Raw genomic sequence first — 19,935 nt, forward strand, 5'->3', positions numbered from 1 at the left:
TCACGTCGTTTCCTTCTCCATCGCTCCAGGCGTATCCTCTCCCTCTCTCCCACCCTCTCTCTGCCTGCAAGCACTTTCATTGCGTCTCCATCAGATAGATGTAAAAGGCCACGCGTAACAGCTTCTCGCACACGCTCTTCGCCAACGTAGTTGATCCACACAGCCCTCCACACCGACTGACACACACGTGCATCACTCGCCTCGCCTCCAATCACCCTCTTCTCCCTTCCCGAGTTGCCTTAGCGGCTGGGACACTCCCGTGTAGATGCCTGAAGGAGGCAGGATGGTGACGGCCATCGGCGGCGGCGGTGGAGTTGTGGTCACGTGTTGTGGGCAGTGCGGCACGGCGTTTCAAAAGTCGAGCGCGCGTTTTTGCAGCCGATGCGGCGTGCGGCGTGACATTCCAGCGGCGGTGGCCGTCGCGGCGAGAAAGCCGAAGCCCAAAGAGACGGTTGTGTCAATGCCACCCTTGGCCTCTGTCGGCAAGGAGTCGGTCTCGGGGCCACCGGCTGATGGCGTGAAGGGCACGCTGCGGCCGCTCGATCTAGAGAAGCTCAGCGAGAAGAAGCGAAGTAGCGGCGGCGGTAGTGTGGCCCCGCCGCCCTTGACAGAGGTGTCGCCGTCTGCGCTAGAGTTTCGCGACCCGAGCGAGGCCACCTCCATCACCACACCCAAGCGGCGAGCTAGTCTTGCAACGGCAGCTGGAGGTGTGCTTTCCTCTGCTGTTGATGCTTCTCTGACCCTTTCTGATCAACAGCAGCGGCGGCGCGAGCAGCGCGCGTCTTCCAAGTACGCCAAGGGCGGCTCACTCACCGGGTCACCTCTGGCATCGATGGCTGACCCGGACCAGCTTGAGCATGTGCTCACTTCGTCCTTACAGGAGAATGCGGCGACGGGAGGCGGTGCGGGCAACGGCGTTGACCGAAGTCGTGTTCCCATCCTGCCCCCCGAGCAGCGTCCGCCGTCCACCTTTTCACTATCTGTAGCGCTAGTACGCAGGGACGGGGGCGGGGCAGCAGTGACGGATGGCGCAGACTTCACGGGCGCCTCGGTGAAAACCACTCCCCCTACATGGCCGGCGGACGCGCAGGCGTCCACGAGCAACGGCGGCGACACCGAAGAGGCTATCGCGTCTCTGCGGCCATCGGCGGAGGAGGAGGCGCAGTACACGGCCTGGGCGACGCTCTCGCCTGACGACCTCACCCCGGAGATGTTGCAGACTAGCAATGCCAGCGAGCTGCGACAGTGGCGCAAGGGCAACCTCATCGGCCGCGGCACCTACGGGTCTGTCTATCTCGGGCTCCTTCCTGACGGCAGCTTCCACGCCGTCAAGTGCGTGGAGCTTGGCAACAGGAAGGCTGCAGCAGATCACCTCGGCGCCCTCGAGCTTGTCTCACTCTCGCGCGAGGTCAACATGATGCATCGCCTGCGACACCGAAACCTCTGCACGTTCAAAGGCGTCTACTTTGACTCGGAGAGTGCCTCCGTCTGCATGTTCATGGAGTACATCGGCGGCGGCTCCCTCTCTGCCCTCGTCAAGAAGTTCAAGCCGCTGCCGCCCTCGGTGGTGCGCAGCTGGACGCAGCAGCTGCTCTCCGGGTTACACTACCTACACAGCCAGCACATCATTCACCGCGACATCAAGGGTGACAATGTGCTGGTCGACACCACAGCCGATCCAGCCACCCAGTCGCAGATCAAACTTGTCGACTTTGGCGCGGCGCGGCGGCTGACAGACGCTGTGTCGCAGAGCAGCACCGTGATCGGCACACCCTACTGGATGGCGCCCGAGGTGGTAGACGCGTCCGGAGACGGGAGCGGATACAGCTACAAGGCGGATGTGTGGTCGGTGGGGTGCACTGTGGCGGAGATGCTGACGGGGCGGCCGCCGTGGCCGTGCAAGACGAGTGCACCAGCCGCTATCATAATGATTGCGTCTGCCACCGGGATGCCGACGGAGATCCCGGAAGAGGAGGCGACGCCAGGATGCTTAGACTTCATGCGCCAGTGCTTCATCCGCGACCCGGAGAAGCGGCCGACGGTGCAGCAGCTGCTGCAGCACCCGTGGATACAATTACAGATGGAGTAGTGGGAAGGGGGTGGGGGAAGAGATCGAGGGAAAGGATAAACGAAGTGTGGGTGAGAGCGCAACGCCCTGTGCCGCGATATCGACGACCCCCTCCACTTGCTCATCACCATCGCCGCTGCTCTGTCTCTCTTCCCTTTCTCTCGCTTCTCCCCCATCCCCACGCACACTCACACGCACACGCACACGCACACGCTGCACTTCTCTTGCATCGGTGCCTCGGCGTGGGCGACTTCTCGTTTAACAGCGACAGTATGTACATGGAACCTGCTGGGCCTCTCTGGTGTCTAGGTATACAGATATGTGTATTGCCCTCTTCCTTTTTGTCTTTCTGCTGTGGCTGTGTGTCGATGGGCAACCGAAGCGGCGACATCGTCCTCGCACAGGACGCGTCCAAGCGCGAAGGACGAAGGATGAATTGCACGCCTGCGCAAGCAGCGATCAAACCTTTCACGAATTTCTCTCCCTCTCCTCTCCCCCTTATGTGTGTTGCAGCATCTCTGTGTGTCTGTAGATGGCCCGCCTTTCTCCGCTGTCTTTCTTTCCGATTCACGCACCCACGCACCCACGCACACACGCACACACGCACCCACACGCTCTGCATGTTGGCTCTGGTTGTTTTCTATTGTTGTGCACATAACCATGTGCGCGTTCCCCGCTGTGTCCCGTCTCTTGTGGCGCTCTTCATCCTCTCCGCGTGTGCCGTGCTGTGCGCACCCGTTCGACATCTCTCGCTCTCCCTTTTCTTTTCCTTCGTTCTTTTCGTTGTTCTGGTACTGCAGCAGTCTCTAGCGACCGGGATACACAAGGCGACGCCCCACCCCACCCCACCCACCCCACCAGCCCCACCAGCCCCACCCGGATAAAGGAAAGCGAACACGACCACCCGGAGGAAAAGTGCCATGATAGACCCTCCCTTCCACGACGCATCCGTCTGGAATGGCAGGCTTGCCTGTGCGCAAGAGCGCGCACTGCTCTCTTCTGTCTCTCTCTCTTCCTCCCTCCCCCCCTCCTCCTCCTCCACTGCCATGTCCAACGAAGAGACGGCGCAGGTTCCATGCGCCGCCACGCCCTTCTTATCCTTCTCCTTCACCGTCACCCTCTTTTTCTTATCCCTCCTTGATGGAACTCCCTGATACCGCACCTCATCCTCCTTTGCTCACTGCTGTGCACATGCACATGCATGCATCTCGGGCATCGATGCCGTGGCATACTCATCCATTCGCTTTTATCTGTGGCATGTGGTTGTGTAGACGCGCGCCTCCGTCCTTCGGGTGCCTCCCTCTTTTCTCGTCTCACGGCAGCCTCCCCCCCCCCCCCCCCCCACACACACACACACACACACGTGCGGGCCTGTGCATTCGCCCACACTTAAGCACCGTTGCGCTTGAGCAGGCGCCGTTTCTCCGTATCTCGCTCTCTTCGTCTGCAAACCGCATGCGCACTGCGCGCAGCGTACGGCGACGTCCTTCTCAGTGCATCACACGCTTTCTGTTTCTCTGCCTCCTGCTCTCTTCTTCTCCTTCACTTGGTCATCTTACACAAGGCAAGGAATGCATCTGCTCTGGCGCCGTTCCACAGAACCGAACAGCCGACTACCCACACTCTGACAGGCTCACGCAGGCACACGGTCGTTTCTCCTCAACGCACATCACCGCGTGCGTCGTCTGCTTCTCGCAAACATCTTCCTGCGTATCGGTGCCTGTGTGTGCGTCTCTCTCAGTGTGCGTGCTACTCGCTCACACCGCGCCGTGACACAAGAACGTTGTCGTAGTGGTGGTGGTGGAGGGGCGGGGTACCTGTGCCCGCCGTGGCTCTACGCGTCTTATGCGCCGCCTCGACCCTTTCTTGCACGAGCGTTCGCGAGTAGCGGAAAGCGAGGGGCAGTGCGCAACCTTAACGTGCTAGCACCCAAGCGAGCGATGCAGCCGCGATGCGTGCGCATGGCGGCGCTGGCCACCGCCAGCGCATCATTGCCGCACCGCAGCGCCGCTGCTGGTCTTCTCACAGCTCCTGGACAACCAGCGGCGAGAGGACTGCGCCAAAGGCGGCGTGCGCATGAGTGCGCCGCCGCTGTCGGCACGGGCACGGGACCCCTCCGGGCTGCCTGGAGAGGCGAAGGGCGACCGACATTGACACCAACGCCGCTAGTGGCGCGAACGGATGGCATCTGCACCATTGGGACGCGCGGCTGCATGCGCGATGCCAGCGCTGCTGTGTGCACGCGCTCCCTACTCGCAGGTTTGCGTGTGTCGTGCGCTGCACTCGAGACGCCTCGCCGCTACTGTGCATCACTCTCGGGAGTGGCGCATGCACCGCCTACTCCGTCGCACAATTCGCCCCGGTTGCGCGGCTCTTACAGAAAGCGTCTCCCCTCAAGCTCCCTGCCATCATCGGCTTCGCGGTACACGACGAGGTCTCAGCAACACAGACAGCGAGCTCAAGCGCCCTCTGGTAGACCCCCGAGGCCGCGGCGAGAGCCAAACGGCAAAACACTACGGCTGCGGACGCCAGATGATGACAACAGCGGTGACGCTCCTCCATCGCAGCCGGAGGAGATGCCGACAGCAGACGACGTAGACGGCGCCTCTGTCGCTGACGGCGGCATGGGTGCATCCGCTGCGGATGGCGCCGCTTCTTCGTCTGCGGTGGCTCATGACACGAACGCAGGGTGGGGGCTGGAAGACGTGAACTCTCGGACGGGAAGGACGCAGCTGGAGGAGCTGTATGAACGCAATCTTGATCGCATCCGTGCCATTCTCGAGCAGCCGCTGCCCGCTATGCCGCAGGACGGCAGCGTCGATCCCGATTTTTTTGTGGGCTTTGCATCTTACAGCTATCAGCTGCGAGATCAGTACCGCGCCATCCTTGCGCGCGAGTTGCAGGTGCCGGTGAGGGCGGTGCGGCTGTCCGTTGCGTGGAGTGGCCGCTTCGACGTGCGACGCTTCGGGCGGGTGCAGAAGGTGTGTGGTGTGTGCCTTGATCGGCAGGCACTGCCGGCAGCGACGCACAAGGAGAGGGAGACGAACCCGGGTACTGGGCTAGGCCGTAAAGAGGGCGACTTCGCTGCCAAGACGCGCATCACGGAGGTAGATGAGGCAGCGTCATCGTCGTCTGCCTCGGCGCTTCCATTACCGGAGACGCTCCACAAGCGCATCCACGCGCTTGTGGCCGCCATCAACGGACGTAGGCGTGAAGATCTCCTCCAGGTGTCGTTCTTCCAAGCCTCGCCACCGATCCCGGAGGTGGAGTTCGCGCTTACCCGACGAGAGCACAGACTCTTGTACCATCTGCACGAATGGATACGGCGCCACGTGTTGCAGAGTGCAGTGGTGGTCGTCGTGTACGGTGTTCCGCCTCCGCCGCCAAGTGCTACATCTAATGATACGCGGGCGACTTCAGCTGCGCTTCATTTCTCGACAGGCTTGCCCGAGCGACGTGAGGTTACGCACGACACTGCTGACGCCACAAACGGCGACGCAGCTCAGCCGGATTCGTACGTGCAGTGGCAGCGCATCTGCAGCACTCGCACGGCAGCGCAAAAACGCGAGGTGCAGGATAAGTGGCTGCGACTGCTTCATCGACGGAAAGTGGTGCCGTTGGTGATATCGCTGACTGCGCTGGCCACCGAGGTTGCCGCGGCGGTGGTGCGCGGCGAGGTGCCTCACATCCACTTCCGGCACGCCAAGCAGGAGACGGCGGAGGTGAAGTACGCCGATGGGGCAGCGGCGCAGGGCGGTGAGCAGCACGCGGCTGCGTTGGCCACGTCCTCGACGAGTGCGACAGCGTCGCCTGTGGAACTGAGCGCGAGTCTGCAAGACGTACTGGTACGCATCGCAGCGGCGTCGTTGTCGTCGCCACCGTTCACGACGGACGATGACGGGACGTCTGCGGAGGACAGGGGTGACCATGCTGCATTTCCTCGTCGTGCCCAAGACGTGATTGCTCCGCCACACGGTGCTGACACCGCCACTGCCACGACAGTCGTCACTCCACTCTTCCGACCTGCTTCCACTGCTCAGAAAACGGCGACGATGCGTTGGGTGCGGCTTGTCTGCCAGGCGCTCCTTTTGCGAGAGGCGCAGGGCAGCACCGACTGCAGCGGCCGCACGGATGCCGAGCAGTCAACCATGCGCATCTCTCACCGAGCGTCGCTGCCTGCGCTCTTCGCGCAAGGGGTCTACGCTGGTGGCGAAGAGGAGGTTGCCTACCTGCAGCGCAACCGCGCCGCGATGGACGCGCTGCTGCTGCATCCGCACGAAATCTCCTTCAAGAAGAAGTTTCTCAGTCGCATGCGAAATGGGCACCGCCGGCTGCGCATGGAGGACGAGAGCGCCGCTCCGTACGCTGTGAATGGGTGAGTACTCGAGAAATGAACGAAAAAGAGCTGGCCGCGCGCGCATGTGTGTGCCCTCTTCTTCGCCCCCCCCCCTCCCCTTCTCTCGCTGCCAGCCGTCATCACATTGTGCTTTCACCTGGCCCTCCCCCTCCTTTTCAAAACTTCTATTGCCCGCCCTGATCCGTGCACACCGCTCTCCAGCACGCACCTGACACGCCATCACGCTCTCCGCCTCGCTCCTCTCTTCTCTCCACCTCTCAGTACAGTTGAGCGCACGCCCACTTGTTGGTCAAGGGCGAGGTTGGGTGCCCGGCGTGGGTGGCCGGGGGGGGTGGGGTTGAGGCGGGAGACGTACCGCTGCGCCCCAAGTGCGCACCATCGCGTAAGTAACGGAGGAGCAAAATAATGTGGCAGAAAATGTTTCGCACGCTCTCTGAAAACAACAAAGCAACAGCAAAAAATAAAGACGCTGGGCTCGAGAGATGGAGGCAAGCTGCAGCGGATGGCTACTGGCGTTGTTAAAGGTCTGGACGTGTGACCTTACGCACAACTCCTTCCTGCCTCTCACTCTCTCTCTCTCTCTCGCTCGCCCGTCAGAGACCGACAAGCTTGCAACTCTCTCACTATCTCTACGTGTGTCTGCGTGGGCGGTCTGTGCATGCGCAGATGCGGTTATACTGGCGAGTCGTCGCTCGCTAGCCCCTCTCTCTGGTGCGGGGAGGGGTCGCTTGACAGTCACACCGGAGCCGCAGAGGCGAGCTGCATATGCTCAGTGCGATCCCCTCTTCTCTCTGCTGTTGCTTTTACCGTCAACGCTTCCTCTATCTCTTCATCTCTCTCGACCTCCTCTGCCTGTCGCTGCTGTTGCCGGTGGCGGCAATGCGGATCCGTGTCTTCATCTCATTGATCCGATGGGACGCACACACACACACACACACACACACACGCAGACGCGCACGGCTCCTTCAAGGTGGATTGGAGGAGCACCATCGTTTCGAATTGAACGCGGCCATCGCACTCGTCCGTCGATCCGTCGACCCCCTCCCCTCTCCACGGCGCTTCGCTCTCCTGTGCGCTTGCCGACTTCGCACGGTCTGCTTGCGTCATCGGCTCTCCTCACTTCCCCCGGGCACTTTGCCGCGACGTTGGCTGCCACCGTCACCAGCCTCATCACTGCTCGCGTTATCAACCCGCACCATCAGCGCTGGCCGTGGTCGCGTCTGCGCATCTCTGCTCAAAACACACTCTGTATGCACATCGTGGGCTGTGTGTCCAGTGATGGAGCGCACTGAGTTTGTTGACAGCACCTACAGGGGCGGCGGTGGCGGCCGAGGTGGAGAAGCCCTCCTGATGAACGAGTCGTCCTCGCTGCAGCGCACGGCCAGGGCCCGAGCCCACGCAGCGCAGTACCTCATGGACATCGAAAACGCGTGTATGCCGCTGTTGCCCGATGACCCGGAGAAGCGCATCTCGCTGCATCGGCAGCTGCGTGGACGTTACAACCCCACACAGATCCCCCTCTCCTCTCTCTCGTGCGCCGCCTACCTTAGCGCCAGCGACGTCGCACAGTTGGCGGCGCTGTTCCGCCAGTACAGCTTGTTTTCCAGCGAGGTGGTCAACACCCTCGACAGGGACGACAGCAGCGGCGGCGGCAGCGGCAAAACCAGTGCAGAGGGGAAGGGCAAGGCTGCGGTGGCGGCGGCAGCGACGGCGACATCGGCGAAGGCGCCCAAGAGTCGACCCCGATCTTTCGGGCGCGACAGCGAAGCGACTCCGCAGTCGCCCTCCACGGTCTGTCCTACAGTAGCAGCTGCTCCTCGGCCTCCCGTGGTGCTGGATGCTATGCATGGCAAGACTGGCATGGGAGTGCTCCAGTGTGTCGCGCGGCAACGGCGACCGCCTGCATCACCGCCCGAACGCCCCTTGAGTTCCGCCTCGCCCTCGGCTGCTGGTTTCGTGGCCGCTGCCGCTGGGGCGGCTGTAACGCCTTCATTCTCCGCGTCGCCCAGTGTGAGAAGGGCGGAGGGGGAGCCGGTAGCGCGTACACTGACAGAAATGGCGGCAGCGGACCGGCGCGAGCTAGCGGAGCCCTTTACCAGCGAAAGCAATGACGCTGCCTTGACCACGGGCTGGCTTGTGGAGCTGCTGCTGGAGATGGTGATTGAGAATTCCGCCCACTCGGCAAACGCCAGTGTTGGGGGCGGTGGGGCTGCGTCTGCGGCAGCAGGGGTCGCATCGGGACAGACGCTGACGCCCCCTGGTGCATCACTGCCTCAGCCGCGGCCCAGCACAGGCAGTCATCATCACTACAACAACGGCAACGTCACTCACGTGGCGCCGGCGTGCTTCAACTCCGCGACGATGGTTTGCCAGACTCGTCGCCACGACGCGCGTGTGGATCAGCTGCGCTGCTTCAAGGCAGAGTTGACCGCCTGGGCAGAGCGCCTCGCCCAAAAATGCGATGAGCGCGAGCACCGGGCAGCGTGGCATCAGTGCGTTGCGCAGGAAGAAGTCCTGCAACGCTACCAAGCATGTGTCCTGCAGAGCCAGGCGTCAAGGCTAATGGGCGCCTCGTCGACTGGTGCACCTGGCGGCACTGCTGGAGCGCTCTCCTCGCGTCCCAAGATGCTGAGCTTCGTGAACTTCGAACCTGCAGGTACGCTGGCGAACAGCAAGGTCGGCAGCAGTGTGTCCCCGTGCCGCAACGGCGGCGCTGGCGGACGTAGCAACGTTAGCTGGGGGCCGTCGCACGTGGTCAAAGTCGTTTCGCCTGATGCGACGAAGACTCCTACAACACGCAGCACTCTATGCCCATCACCGCCGGGCTCAGCTGCAAGGCTGATCGAACCGTCTGGGGACCCTCAGTCGAACACGCTCCACGCTGCAGCGGAGCAGCAGCCAGAGATCAGCACTCACTCGGACACCAGCGACGCCGACGAGGTACTTTCGATGCACAACAACGACAACGCTGGTGGCCTCGCGCATCCCTCTTTTCCAGTGGAGATGCTCCACTCCACCGTCTCCTCCTTGGCCGGCTCAATGGCGGTCTTGCCATCCAACGCCGCCGGACTTGGAGCGAGTGTGGCGCCGCCGTCCATGAGTGTATCCGTCACCGGGGTGAACGGTGCCGCTGCGGATCAAAGCCTGCTGGCAGCAAAGGCGCGACTCACAGCCCCTGCCTTGAAGGACCTGCTGCAGCAGCCAGCACAGCTGTACGCGTATCTATGGACATCGAGTGCGGCAGCGAGGCTGGCGGAGGGGGAGGAAAGGTGTCAGCATCACCAGCGCGTGCGGATGGTGCGCGGCGCACAACCGCCGCCGAGCCGCGGCGGAGATAAGTCTACCAGCGGCAGCAGCGCGAGCCCCACAGAGAGTGCCGTGGGCACTCGACGCAGCCGCGCCGCTGCAGTGCAGCATCTTGTGTGCTGGAGCGACGTCGCAAGCAACCTGCTAATGGGACTGGAGACGACGTGGCTGTCGCAGCGGCATGATGCGGCCTATGCGCGGGTGCCGACGGCGCTGCTGGAGGATCTGTCGGAGATGACCGCGCCCAAGAGAGGCGGGTCGAGCCACCACATCGGCGCCGGCAGCGATGCGCACACCGTGCCGCGCTCATTCACCAGTACCCATGAGGATGGAAGTGACGACGACAGCGACTCACTCGACGATGGTGTGGCGCTCGGCGGCGGCGCTAACAGTGGTGCCGGGGTTGCAGGGAGCGGTCAAGCGTGTCGGCGCCGGCTGCACAAAAGCGGGCTCGGCAATGACGCTGTTGCACTGCAGCAGCGGGCGGTGCTGTTCAACAGCCTCGGCGCGGCTGCCGAGACCACCCTTGGTGCCCTTCATAGTGAGGCAGCAGATCACATTCTCGCCTCCCCGACGTGGAAGTACACTGTCACCAGCAGCAAGGACGGCCTCCTCAAGGTGTGGGACACCACCAGCGGCCAGTTCGTGTCCACGATCCTGAACATTGGACAGTCCTGGGTGCTCACCATGACATTCCTGCATAGCGGCGAGTTTCTCATGGTGGCGACGAGCGCGGCGGAGATCACCGTCGTGAACTTTCCGGCTGGTGGAGTGCTGCTCAAGCTGCGTGGCTGCACCTCACTGGCAACGGCGGTGCCGCAGGTCAAGCAGCCGTCTACATTCTTCACAAAGCGCTATGGGCTGAAGCCTGGCGAGTGTGGCCGGCACAAGCCGACGTGCAGCGACGGCGGTGGCTGGCTCGGAGCAGCGGCGGCCGCCCGGCTCATGGAATACGCGGAGGGTGAGAGCGAGCCGATTGTGGCGCGGCCCATCGTGGGCTACGTCACGCCCACGTCCGCCTTCTTTGACGCCGAGATGGGCTTCTTCTTTTTTGGGACCATGAGTGGCATGGTCGGCTGCGTGGACCTGACGGCGGTCTTGTCACGCACAGCCCTGCACGCCGCCGCTGCCGGCGCTGGGTGGGCGTACCCGCTGCAGGTGTACGGCGCCGTCCTCGCCCATCCGGAGGTGCTTCCGCCGGAAATGGGCGCCGCGTCGACGCCTGCGTCAGAGATGCCGTTGCCGTCTCTCGATTCCACCGCGACCTACTCCCGTTTGCCCGCCGTTGGCCACCGCAAAACGCGAATATCGTCGCCGTTCTCGTTGGCCGCCGCGGGGATGACCGCGGCCACCACTAGTGGTGGTTTGCCAGTGAACGGTCTCTTCTTCTGTGGCGTGGGCCACTGCATCATCTCCTCCGACCCCGACGGCGGCATCATGCGCACTTCCTTCACGGCCGCCGCCGACACCCTCGACTACGCTCTTGGCACTCCAACGATGGTAATGGCAACTGCGAAGCCGATTCGCTTCATGGTGAGCTGCGCCAGTGGCCGCCGCTTCGTCACGGTACACAGCGACCGCCGCGCCTTCTTGTGGGCTGTCGGCCGCACCTTGACGGAGTGCGTTCACCAGTACCCGCAGGAGGCGTACGACATCATTGATGTCTGCTTCATGCCACCACATCAGCAGGTGGCCATGCTCATGTCAGACCACAGCATCCGCATCTACGACGAAAGGGGGTCGCGTCCCTTGACCTCCATCCTACCTCCGCGCGGGTCGAGCAGCCGAGTCGAGGACATGGCCTCCATGACCCTCAAGTGCTCTGCCAACGACGTTGATGGCTGCTTGACATACTTGCAGACGACGCAGCGACTGGTCTGTGGGCTCCGCGGTCCCGTCCTGTATGAGCCTGCCGCGCGCGCGCCAGCGCGGGGCGGCGCCTCGATCAGCACCGTCGAGGCTCTCGAGATGCCGGCGGCGACTGATATGCCAGAGAGGAACTCGAACCCAACTGACGCGGGTGCTGCGTCGTCGACCGAGGGAATGCAGGTGGAGGAGGTGACTTTGCCCCCGTCGTTGTCGTCGCTGGGGTCGTCGCTGTCGCTGCCTCCCTTGCCGCAGTCGGCCTTGCCCTTCTCTACGCCAACCTCCACCGCTCTCGCAGCGACACAGAAGGCGACGACTCTCTCGCCGCGGCGCTCGCGCATCGCGTCCGTCTCCGCGTCGATGGGCTCTTCCACCTACGGTGGGATGCGCGGCGTGGGGGGCGACACCGCCGGCATCGAGACGGAAAAAGCGAAGGCTGCTGCTGCGGCGGCGCAGGAGGAGGTGTGGCGCCAACGCCAGCTGAACGCAGCTCTGCATAAGTGCCATCAGCGGCTGCAACCCCATCAGACCCACTCCTCGGCCGTTATTGGGCTCCTGCTCGACCCCGGGCGCGGCGAGCTGCACAGCTTCAGCACCGACACGTGGTGCGTGTGGTACTACGAGACAGGTAAGCGCCTCCGTGCGCCTCTGCATGTGCCGCGCGCGGCGGAGAAGGAGCTGGCGGTACGCAGTCGGCGTGCGCTCCTGACGTGCTGCAGTTGGAGCACTGAGGGGCGCACGCGTGTGCTGGTGGGCACACGCGACAGCCGAGTGCTGACGCTGGACGCACGCCTCGTCTCCGTCATGAGCGCGACGGACCCATTCACGCGGAGTGTCAGAGGTCCGACGTCAGGCGCTAGCAGCCCCATGCTCCTTGCAGACAAAGACGTTGGCGTAATCTCCAGCACTGGGTGCCGCACACTGCTGTGCAGCGGTCACGTGTGCGAGGTCCGCCGGTACGAGGTCACGGGTCCACCGAAGCCCAGCGGAGAGGAGAATTTCATTTCTATGCGAGTGGAGCTGCCCTCTACGTCGACAGCTGTCGCGCCGTCGCCAACGCACGGTGGTGGCACCGTCGCCACTGTAGCCCCCGCAGCGGCGGCAGTCAAGGACACGAAGTGCACCACAAGCGCCACCCGTGGCGGCTGCAGCGATACCACGATCACTGCCTGCTGCGTGGTGCGGGAGTCTCACCTGTGCCTTGGCACGGCTGACACACAGCTGTTCTTCTACCGCATGGTCGACCGCAGCAGCCCCGTACACGTGGAGGTGCTGTGCGACGCGCACGGGGTGCCGGACGTCGGCCGCGTTGTGAGTCTGAACTACCTCAACGACCTGGCGCACGACATGCTGCTCGCCGTCGTCGACACCGGGATCCTCTTCCTGTATTCCTACACGCTGCAGCGCACGCTAGGGCGACACACCTTTCCAACTTTAGGGTCGCAGATGATTCTTACCGCAGTGCCAACCTTCACATCACGGGGGCACACGCGGGGCCATCAGCAGCAGGAACACTACATCACCAGCGTTGCTGTTGCCCGTGAGGTGGTAGGGGCGCCGCAGTCGTCGCTGCTGATGATGGCCTGTGGTGACTCGGCGGGGTACGTGCATGTCGTGCCTTTCGCCCACCTGCTCGCCGAGGTTTTGAACACGACCTCGCGTGATAAGGGCGCGAGTAGCGCAGCGCGCGTACCCAAGAGTCATGAACTGCGCGTGTCGGCATCCTTTCGTGCCTCGCGCAGCGGTGTGTCATCGCTGGAGCTACTAGCCACCAACCCCTCGAAGCCGACGGTTGCGACGCCCAGTCACGCGAGCACGGAGCTACCCTCCACGGAGCGCACCACGGCCGCCACCTCGACGGCAATGCCATCTACTGTGCAGTTCTCCGAGCCGCATCTGCTCGTGTTTGCTGCGGGCTTTGATGGCAACGTGCGGGTCTTCAGTCTTTCTCCCAACACGCCACAGCAGGATCTGCTGCCATTGCCCCACTTCGCCCCCGCCACCTCTACCAGCACGTGGTCAGCGGTGACGACGTCGCCGCAGCTGCCCCAGCCCGTTGCCACGAGCGCTAACTATACGAGAGTGTCGCACAGCAGGACAGTGGTGCCCAACCTGCCAGAACGCAGCTCGTCTTTTCGAACCGTTGGCGGCGGCAGGGCCTCGCTGCCGAACCACGCCGTCGGAGCAATGTGCTACGAGGCGAAGACAGTCGGACTCTGTGGCGTGGACACGTGGGACCTATGGGACCCGCACACCTTCAGCGATATCGAGCAGGCCGCAGTAATTACTCAAGCCCACAGCGACGGCCACATTGGCTTCGTGCTGCCATCCATCCTCGACGACGTAGACGATAGCGAGGGAAACGTGGAAGGGTGTGGGGTGGCCGGGAACGCGGTCAGTGCTCCTGGAGCACGCATCGCTGCCGTCGGTGTGGACTCCACAGCGGCGACGACGGAAAGCGGAGCCGTGTTGCTCTATGACATCCTGCGCAGATCCAAGAAACAGAAGCCGGGTAGCCCCACCACCGCCGTCGGCACCTATGCGCAGCAGCCGTTGCATCAATCGCGGTTAGCTGCAACAACCACCGGCGTCGCTGCGGACGGGGCGACTCCTCGTCAGTGCGGCAGCGCACCCAGGTCTCGTTCGCCGCCGTCCTCGACGCGCATGGCTACACCTGCTGCAACGGCAGCCGTAGCCGATACACGGGCTGCCGCAGCGTGGTCAGGGAAGGGAGATGCCGACACCAACGACGGACCCGTACGCTATCCAGGATGCTGCACGAGTGCTGCACCGCCTCTGCCGCCACCACTACCGGCGCACTTCACGCCGCACACAATCGGCGAGTTGGTGCGCGATGCGCTGCCGTATTCATGGAGTCGCTCCTCCAGCGTGAGGGACGTTGTCGCGGCGTCATCCTCTCCTCTTGGTCCGCCCATGCAGGACGCCGCAGGCTGCGTGCGCGACGGCCACATCTATGGTGTTCTCTCGCCGATCCCGCGCCCGCGGGCGATGCGGAACCCGCTTATACGCGTGTACCCGTTGGCCCTTCTACGGCAGATGGGTCTGCTGCACCCCCTGGATACCACTCCAGATGTCGACCCAGAGACCGGGTTGCTGGTGCTCATCTCTGCGCACGACGCCTTCAAGCCCTGGAAGACGCGGCTGCTGAGGACCGAGAGCGCGAGCACCGCCACCGCGGCACCGAACCTGATGGCCACTTCGCCCATGACCAGCGTCAAGTCGGTACACTCCGCACTGGCGACGGCTGAGGCGAGTCGACTGCCGTCAGCTGCGGAGACGAACGGCACTGACACAGTCATAAACGTGCCGAGATGCTCGTACACGTTGTCGTCCTCGCACTCTTTTTCGGAGGCGAGCGGGTTCCTGTGCCCTCGTCGCATTACGGCGACCGCGTGGCCGACGCCGCTTTCTCTGACCCCGAATCACACGAGGAGTGCAGGGGCGGAGGCGGAGGCGGGGTGGCGAAACAGCAGCACTGGCGCCGACGATGCAGAGCCCGAAACGTCGGTGTTCCTGACCGAGGGAGGGGTAGACTGGACTCGTCCGAGTTTTTGCACCGCGACCCCCGCCAGCTCTATGTGCTCTCCCCTGTGCGCCGTGGGCACGGCGACGCTGGCGGGAGAGCTGAGCTCTGCCTCTCGCCGTACGACCACAGAGGAGGAGAAGACTGCTGTGGCAGGTGCGGATGGGTTACAGCGGGTCGCCATCCGCCCCCCTTCCACCACAGAGTGGAAGATGGTGTCCGACGCGGTCCGCGATAGCGGGGAGGCGTCGTCGCGACGGTCCATCTCGTCCGCGAACCCGAGCAGTGCCCTCGCGTGGTCGAACCGCTCGCGCCCTCCGTTATTGCCGCCTGCATCACTCACCTCGGCACAGTCGTTGGCGAAGCAGAAACTCACATACCTGCGTGGCGCTTTGGGAGGCGTCGATGCAGAGGTGCTCCGCATGAGGGAGGATCAGATGATGCTGGCGCACATGGCTGCCCGACTGGATTGCTCGCGGCAGGTGCCGCTGCCGGCCCATGGAAACGCTACAGCCGCCATGGATGGCACATGGACGCACTCGCCGCCAATGAGCACCCCTGTCTTGGGCGAGTACACCTCTCGACTCATCCGCCTGTGGCGTCAGCGCGCTGGGGACGCGGTGGTGGAGGCTGTCGCTGCCGCCCTCACAGCCCTGGGAGCTGAGGAAGCCGCAGAGACGCACAGTTCCGCCGCCGCCGCTGAGGACACGGGAACAACCACCAGCGCCGGCGCTACCACGACCTCTGCCATGTCACACACAGCCGCTGCGCGCGCACGGGAGCCGAAGCTGGGCAGTGGCAGCTTTCCGACCCGCGGGCTGAAGGCCGGCGGTAAGGGGGCGCCGGGAAAGGCGATGTTGTCGCCACGTCAGCGCGATCCTACAGTGATGGTGTCGTCTTCCCGCTCAGAGCGGCGATCGAGCCACGGAGGCCAGGCCAACCCCCAAACGGCGTACGCCTCGATGCTGCAGGCAGGTGCGTCCACAACGTTCGGGCTCGAGCTCTTAGCCCTGTCGCTGCCAAATGAGCCACAGGCAGCGCCGACTCGCGCGCGGCGATGCACTGGCCGAGGCGCCGCCGCATCGCTGTCGGCCGGAGCAGCCGCGGCACCTCCAAGGCGGGGAGCAAGGGCGGCCGTGTCGGCGGCAGCAGCAACAGCCGTCTCGTCCAAGGCAGCTCCTCATCTCGAGACAAGGCTGCCCATGATCGCCCTGCAGCAGGACGTGCAGCCCATCCGGGTGTGCTTGCCGTCGACGCTCCGCGCCGATGAGGGAGAGCGGATGTGGCTGCGGCGCTTCGAGGCTGCCTTCAACAGCGTCGACAAGTGAAGCAAGTGCTGACCGCCTCCATTCGGCACCGCAGGCGGCGCCCTCCAGTGCCGCATCTCTCGCGCACCGCCAACAGCTTCTCGGCGCTCCTGCTCAGCTTCAAACACGTTTTTTTTTTGGTTTGTTTCTCTAACCTGGCCGGTATTGTAGCTACCTTAAAGTACCCCGCGCTGCTTTTCTCGCTCGCTCTTGTCTCTCTTTCTCGTCTTGTGTTCTCACGCTCTCTGGCGCGCTGCGGAGGCCTTTCTGTGCCTGCCCTCGCGATACACGCGCGTTCAGCTTCCGAATCAGAGATGCGCCGCGAGAGCGGTGCTCGATACTTCACTGCACTTCTTCTCTTGCGCGCATATCTGCTTTCTCCCTTCTCACCTGCTCCGTTGTGTTGCACTTCAACGTCTGATCGAGCACCGGCATGCGCGTTGTTTTTTTTTGTTTTTTGACGGTCTCCGACCTCTCTCTTTCACTCTTGCACCTGGAACAGCTCTGTGCCCCCCTTCCTTCTGCACGCACAAGCGGCACGCACGCACATGCACAAAAATACGACGTAAACGCGTGTTGTGGGACCTCGTCTTCCAACTCGCGAGCGCATTCCTGCAGTTGCGCGTTCGGATGTGAGCGCGATGTCTGCGCGTGTACGTGTTTGATGTACATAGTAGGCCATGTGCCCATGTGTGTATGTCACTGTATGCTCCCATCTATGTAAGTTGTCTGGCTAGCCGAGCCCTCCACTTTCGCCATCACTACCACAGCACAAAGCAAAGGAATCTACGAAAATCAACCGGTTGTCTGTCTCAGCCCAGGCCCCTCCACCCCATGAGATCCTCCTCCTCTCAGCTCTCTCTAGTCCTGCTGTGAAACACTTCTGTGGTGGCGTGTGCCCGTCACCACACCGTCGCGCTCCCCTTTTCCGCTATGATGCACATCCACACATCCATGTGCATATACAACTCCTGGCCATGCACTCCCACTCCTCTCTGTCTTTCTGTCTCTCTCTCATTCTGTCGCAGTCGTGGTCATCACTGCTGACACCCCGCGTATGCTCACACAAACCCGAGACGAACATGCTCGCCTACATCGTCGTCTTCCCAAGGCTCGACTACCGAAGCATTCACGTGTCACGAAGTGACTGTGCCACAAACTCATCGTTTCCAACACGGACGCTCGGCTGGTAGGGTGCTAGTGGTACAGCAGACGGTTTAGGACACCCGACGTGCGCTGACACATTATCCTGCCGCCATGCGCGCATGTCGCTTGTTCTTATGCCTGTCTCATGCAGTCCACCGTTTCTGCCCGACTGGTTGCGACTTCGCCCCCTTCGCCTGCACCGAACGTGAGCACCGCTTCGCGTTTTTGTTTTTTTGGGGGGTCCATCTCCCCTCCCCCTCCTTCTCGTAAGCGCCACCAGATGGACTGCCCTTCACGCACACCCTGGCAGACAGACAGAGAGGGAGAGGGGAAAGCCCGCATATTCCAGCTTGTATTTTCGATGCGGTCTCGCATTGATGCGCCATCGTTGCGACCGGCTTGCCTTTCCCTTCATCTCTGCCTGCGTCCCTCGTGGTCGTTGGTGAGGTCGCCCACTAACGTGTGCCCGCCCGCTTTCGGTTGTTGTTAGTTCGACTCCTTCGATCGGTTCCTTTGTTTTTGTTGTGTGTTTCTGAACCCCTTCCTGCTCTCTCCTGCTCCCACTTCCGCAGTGATGCGCTTGACTTGTGCATGCTTGCTGTTCTGCTTTCCTCGACTGGCTTCCTCTCTTCCTCTGCCTCTTCCGCGGACACAGGTGGGGGTGGGGGTGGGGGGGGCGCTTCCGTCCTCCCATCTTGGAGTCGCCTCCAGGATGCGCATAGGGGCTCATCCGAGGGGTGCGGGAGGCACCACGACAGAAGCAGCAACGGTGGTAACTCCGGCAGGCATTCGGAGAGGGGGCCGAATGTGGATACCCCTGCCGAGCTCCATTTGTGGCCCCTCCAGTCTATTGAATCCCCAAGACAAACGCACCGATACACACACATATACATTATATATATATATATGCGGTCGATGGCAAGCACGGGCAGCCGCTGTGCTATCCGGCTGCCTTGTTCGTACTCTTTCGCAAGTTCAAACACCCAAAGGATGTGTGAAACCCTCCTCCCCACTTTCTTCTCCCCCCGCAACTGAGCAATGGACCGGTGAGGCCATGTGAGAATATGCGAACCGCGTTTACGCCCCCCAACAAAGAAAACGAAATGCTCTTCATTCTCCATCCCTCTAGCCCCTTCACTCCTTCCCATCCGGAGATTCACGAGAACCAAGTAGGGTAGGCCGCCGCAGCAACAACACACGCTCCTGCTGACACACACACACACACATATATATATATATATATATGTACGTATACACACACACACACACACACACACACACACATCCAGACGCAGGCGCACAGGTACCTGTTTTGCCTTTTATTCTCTCTCGTTGCCTTTCTTTTTTGTCTTTCATCCCGCTCTCTACTGGGGTTATACTGCATCGTGAATAGCGCGCGCGTCACCGCTGGCGCTCTTGCTTACCTATTTCTGCTTTCCCGGCTTCACAGTGCACTCAACCCCTTCCACTGCTCTTTCCCCCTCCCCCTGCATCGCCCATCGGTATCTTCTCAGTTGCGGTCAAGTAAGGACACACCCGCGCGGAGAGGGGACGAAGGCGACACTGCCGTGCGCCAGTGCAGCGAGAACAAACTCTCACAGTCACCATGTCGTACCTTCTGCACTCGTCGTCGTACGCAGCCGCCACGGCGGCTGCCGAGCGCGACGGCCCCGCCAGAGGCGCTGGGGGTGGTCCCCTCAACGTTGTCCTGAGCAGAGTTCGCTCTCTTCTCCACGGAGAGCCGTCTCGGGTGGCGCGTGCAACTAGCATCATTGACGACGGCAGCAGTGGTAGTCTCAAGCGCGCCGAGAGACACAGCGGTGCCTCTTCTGCGAGCCGCCGCGAGGTGCTGCTGCCCTTAACGCATGACAGCGCACGAGTGGCGCGTGTTCCCGAGGTGTCAGGCTTCATCGAGCATGGTGGCGGTTTTGCCATCCCTGCAGCGAAGGCATCTCCCCGGACCGCCCCTACACCAGTCGCACCGCCCACAACCAACGAATCTCCTGTCCACCGCCCCCCAAGCGCTCGGCCCGTTGATGCTGCAAGAGATGCCAGCCTCTACGAGCGCGCTGTGGATTACACTGACCTGGAGGAGATACTGCGGTGCCCTCTGCCGCCGGTGCCGGGCTGTCCGACACCGTGTGCCTTCGGCAGACACTCGGCCGGCTTGAGCAGCGATGGCAGCGTCACCGCGGCTGCGACTCTCTCACCGCCACCTGCGCCCTCTTCTGCACGTCAGCCACCGCTGGTGTTCCGCTGCATCGCTGCCGACTCCGACACTGGCATTTCTGTGTACAGCACCCCAGCTGAGGATTGCCCGATGCACCTCATGCGCGCCTAC

The 19,935-nt window shown here is 62.7% G+C and overlaps 4 protein-coding genes across 4 annotated transcripts in view; all 4 read left to right on the forward strand.

Moving 5' to 3' along the window:
• Positions 1-283: 283 nt before the first annotated feature.
• On the forward strand, positions 284-2,089 carry LMJF_24_1450 (putative protein kinase; the record flags this gene model as incomplete). Its single annotated transcript, XM_001683610.1, has 1 exon — positions 284-2,089. One exon carries the CDS (start codon positions 284-286, stop codon positions 2,087-2,089), a length of 1,806 nt encoding a protein of 601 aa, XP_001683662.1.
• A 1,919-nt stretch (positions 2,090-4,008) lies between these two features.
• Positions 4,009-6,447, forward strand: LMJF_24_1460 (conserved hypothetical protein; the record flags this gene model as incomplete). Its single annotated transcript, XM_001683611.1, has 1 exon — positions 4,009-6,447. The coding sequence occupies one exon, from the start codon at positions 4,009-4,011 to the stop codon at positions 6,445-6,447; it is 2,439 nt and encodes an 812-aa protein (XP_001683663.1).
• Positions 6,448-7,190: 743 nt separating this feature from the next.
• LMJF_24_1470 (conserved hypothetical protein) lies at positions 7,191-16,469 on the forward strand (the record flags this gene model as incomplete). The annotated part of the gene is made up of 1 exon (XM_001683612.1): positions 7,191-16,469. One exon carries the CDS (start codon positions 7,191-7,193, stop codon positions 16,467-16,469), a length of 9,279 nt encoding a protein of 3,092 aa, XP_001683664.1.
• Positions 16,470-19,200: 2,731 nt separating this feature from the next.
• Positions 19,201-19,935, forward strand: part of LMJF_24_1480 (conserved hypothetical protein) — a gene marked incomplete at both ends in the record, with an annotated part of 1,899 nt that continues 1,164 nt past the window's right edge. The window contains one exon of the mRNA XM_001683613.1: positions 19,201-19,935. This exon is cut by the window's right edge and continues 1,164 nt beyond it. Coding sequence (XP_001683665.1) covers positions 19,201-19,935 — 735 coding nt within the window.

The sequence above is a fragment of the Leishmania major genome, chromosome 24 (genome assembly GCF_000002725.2).
Source record: "Leishmania major strain Friedlin complete genome, chromosome 24".
Lineage (NCBI taxonomy): Eukaryota > Euglenozoa > Kinetoplastea > Trypanosomatida > Trypanosomatidae > Leishmania > Leishmania major.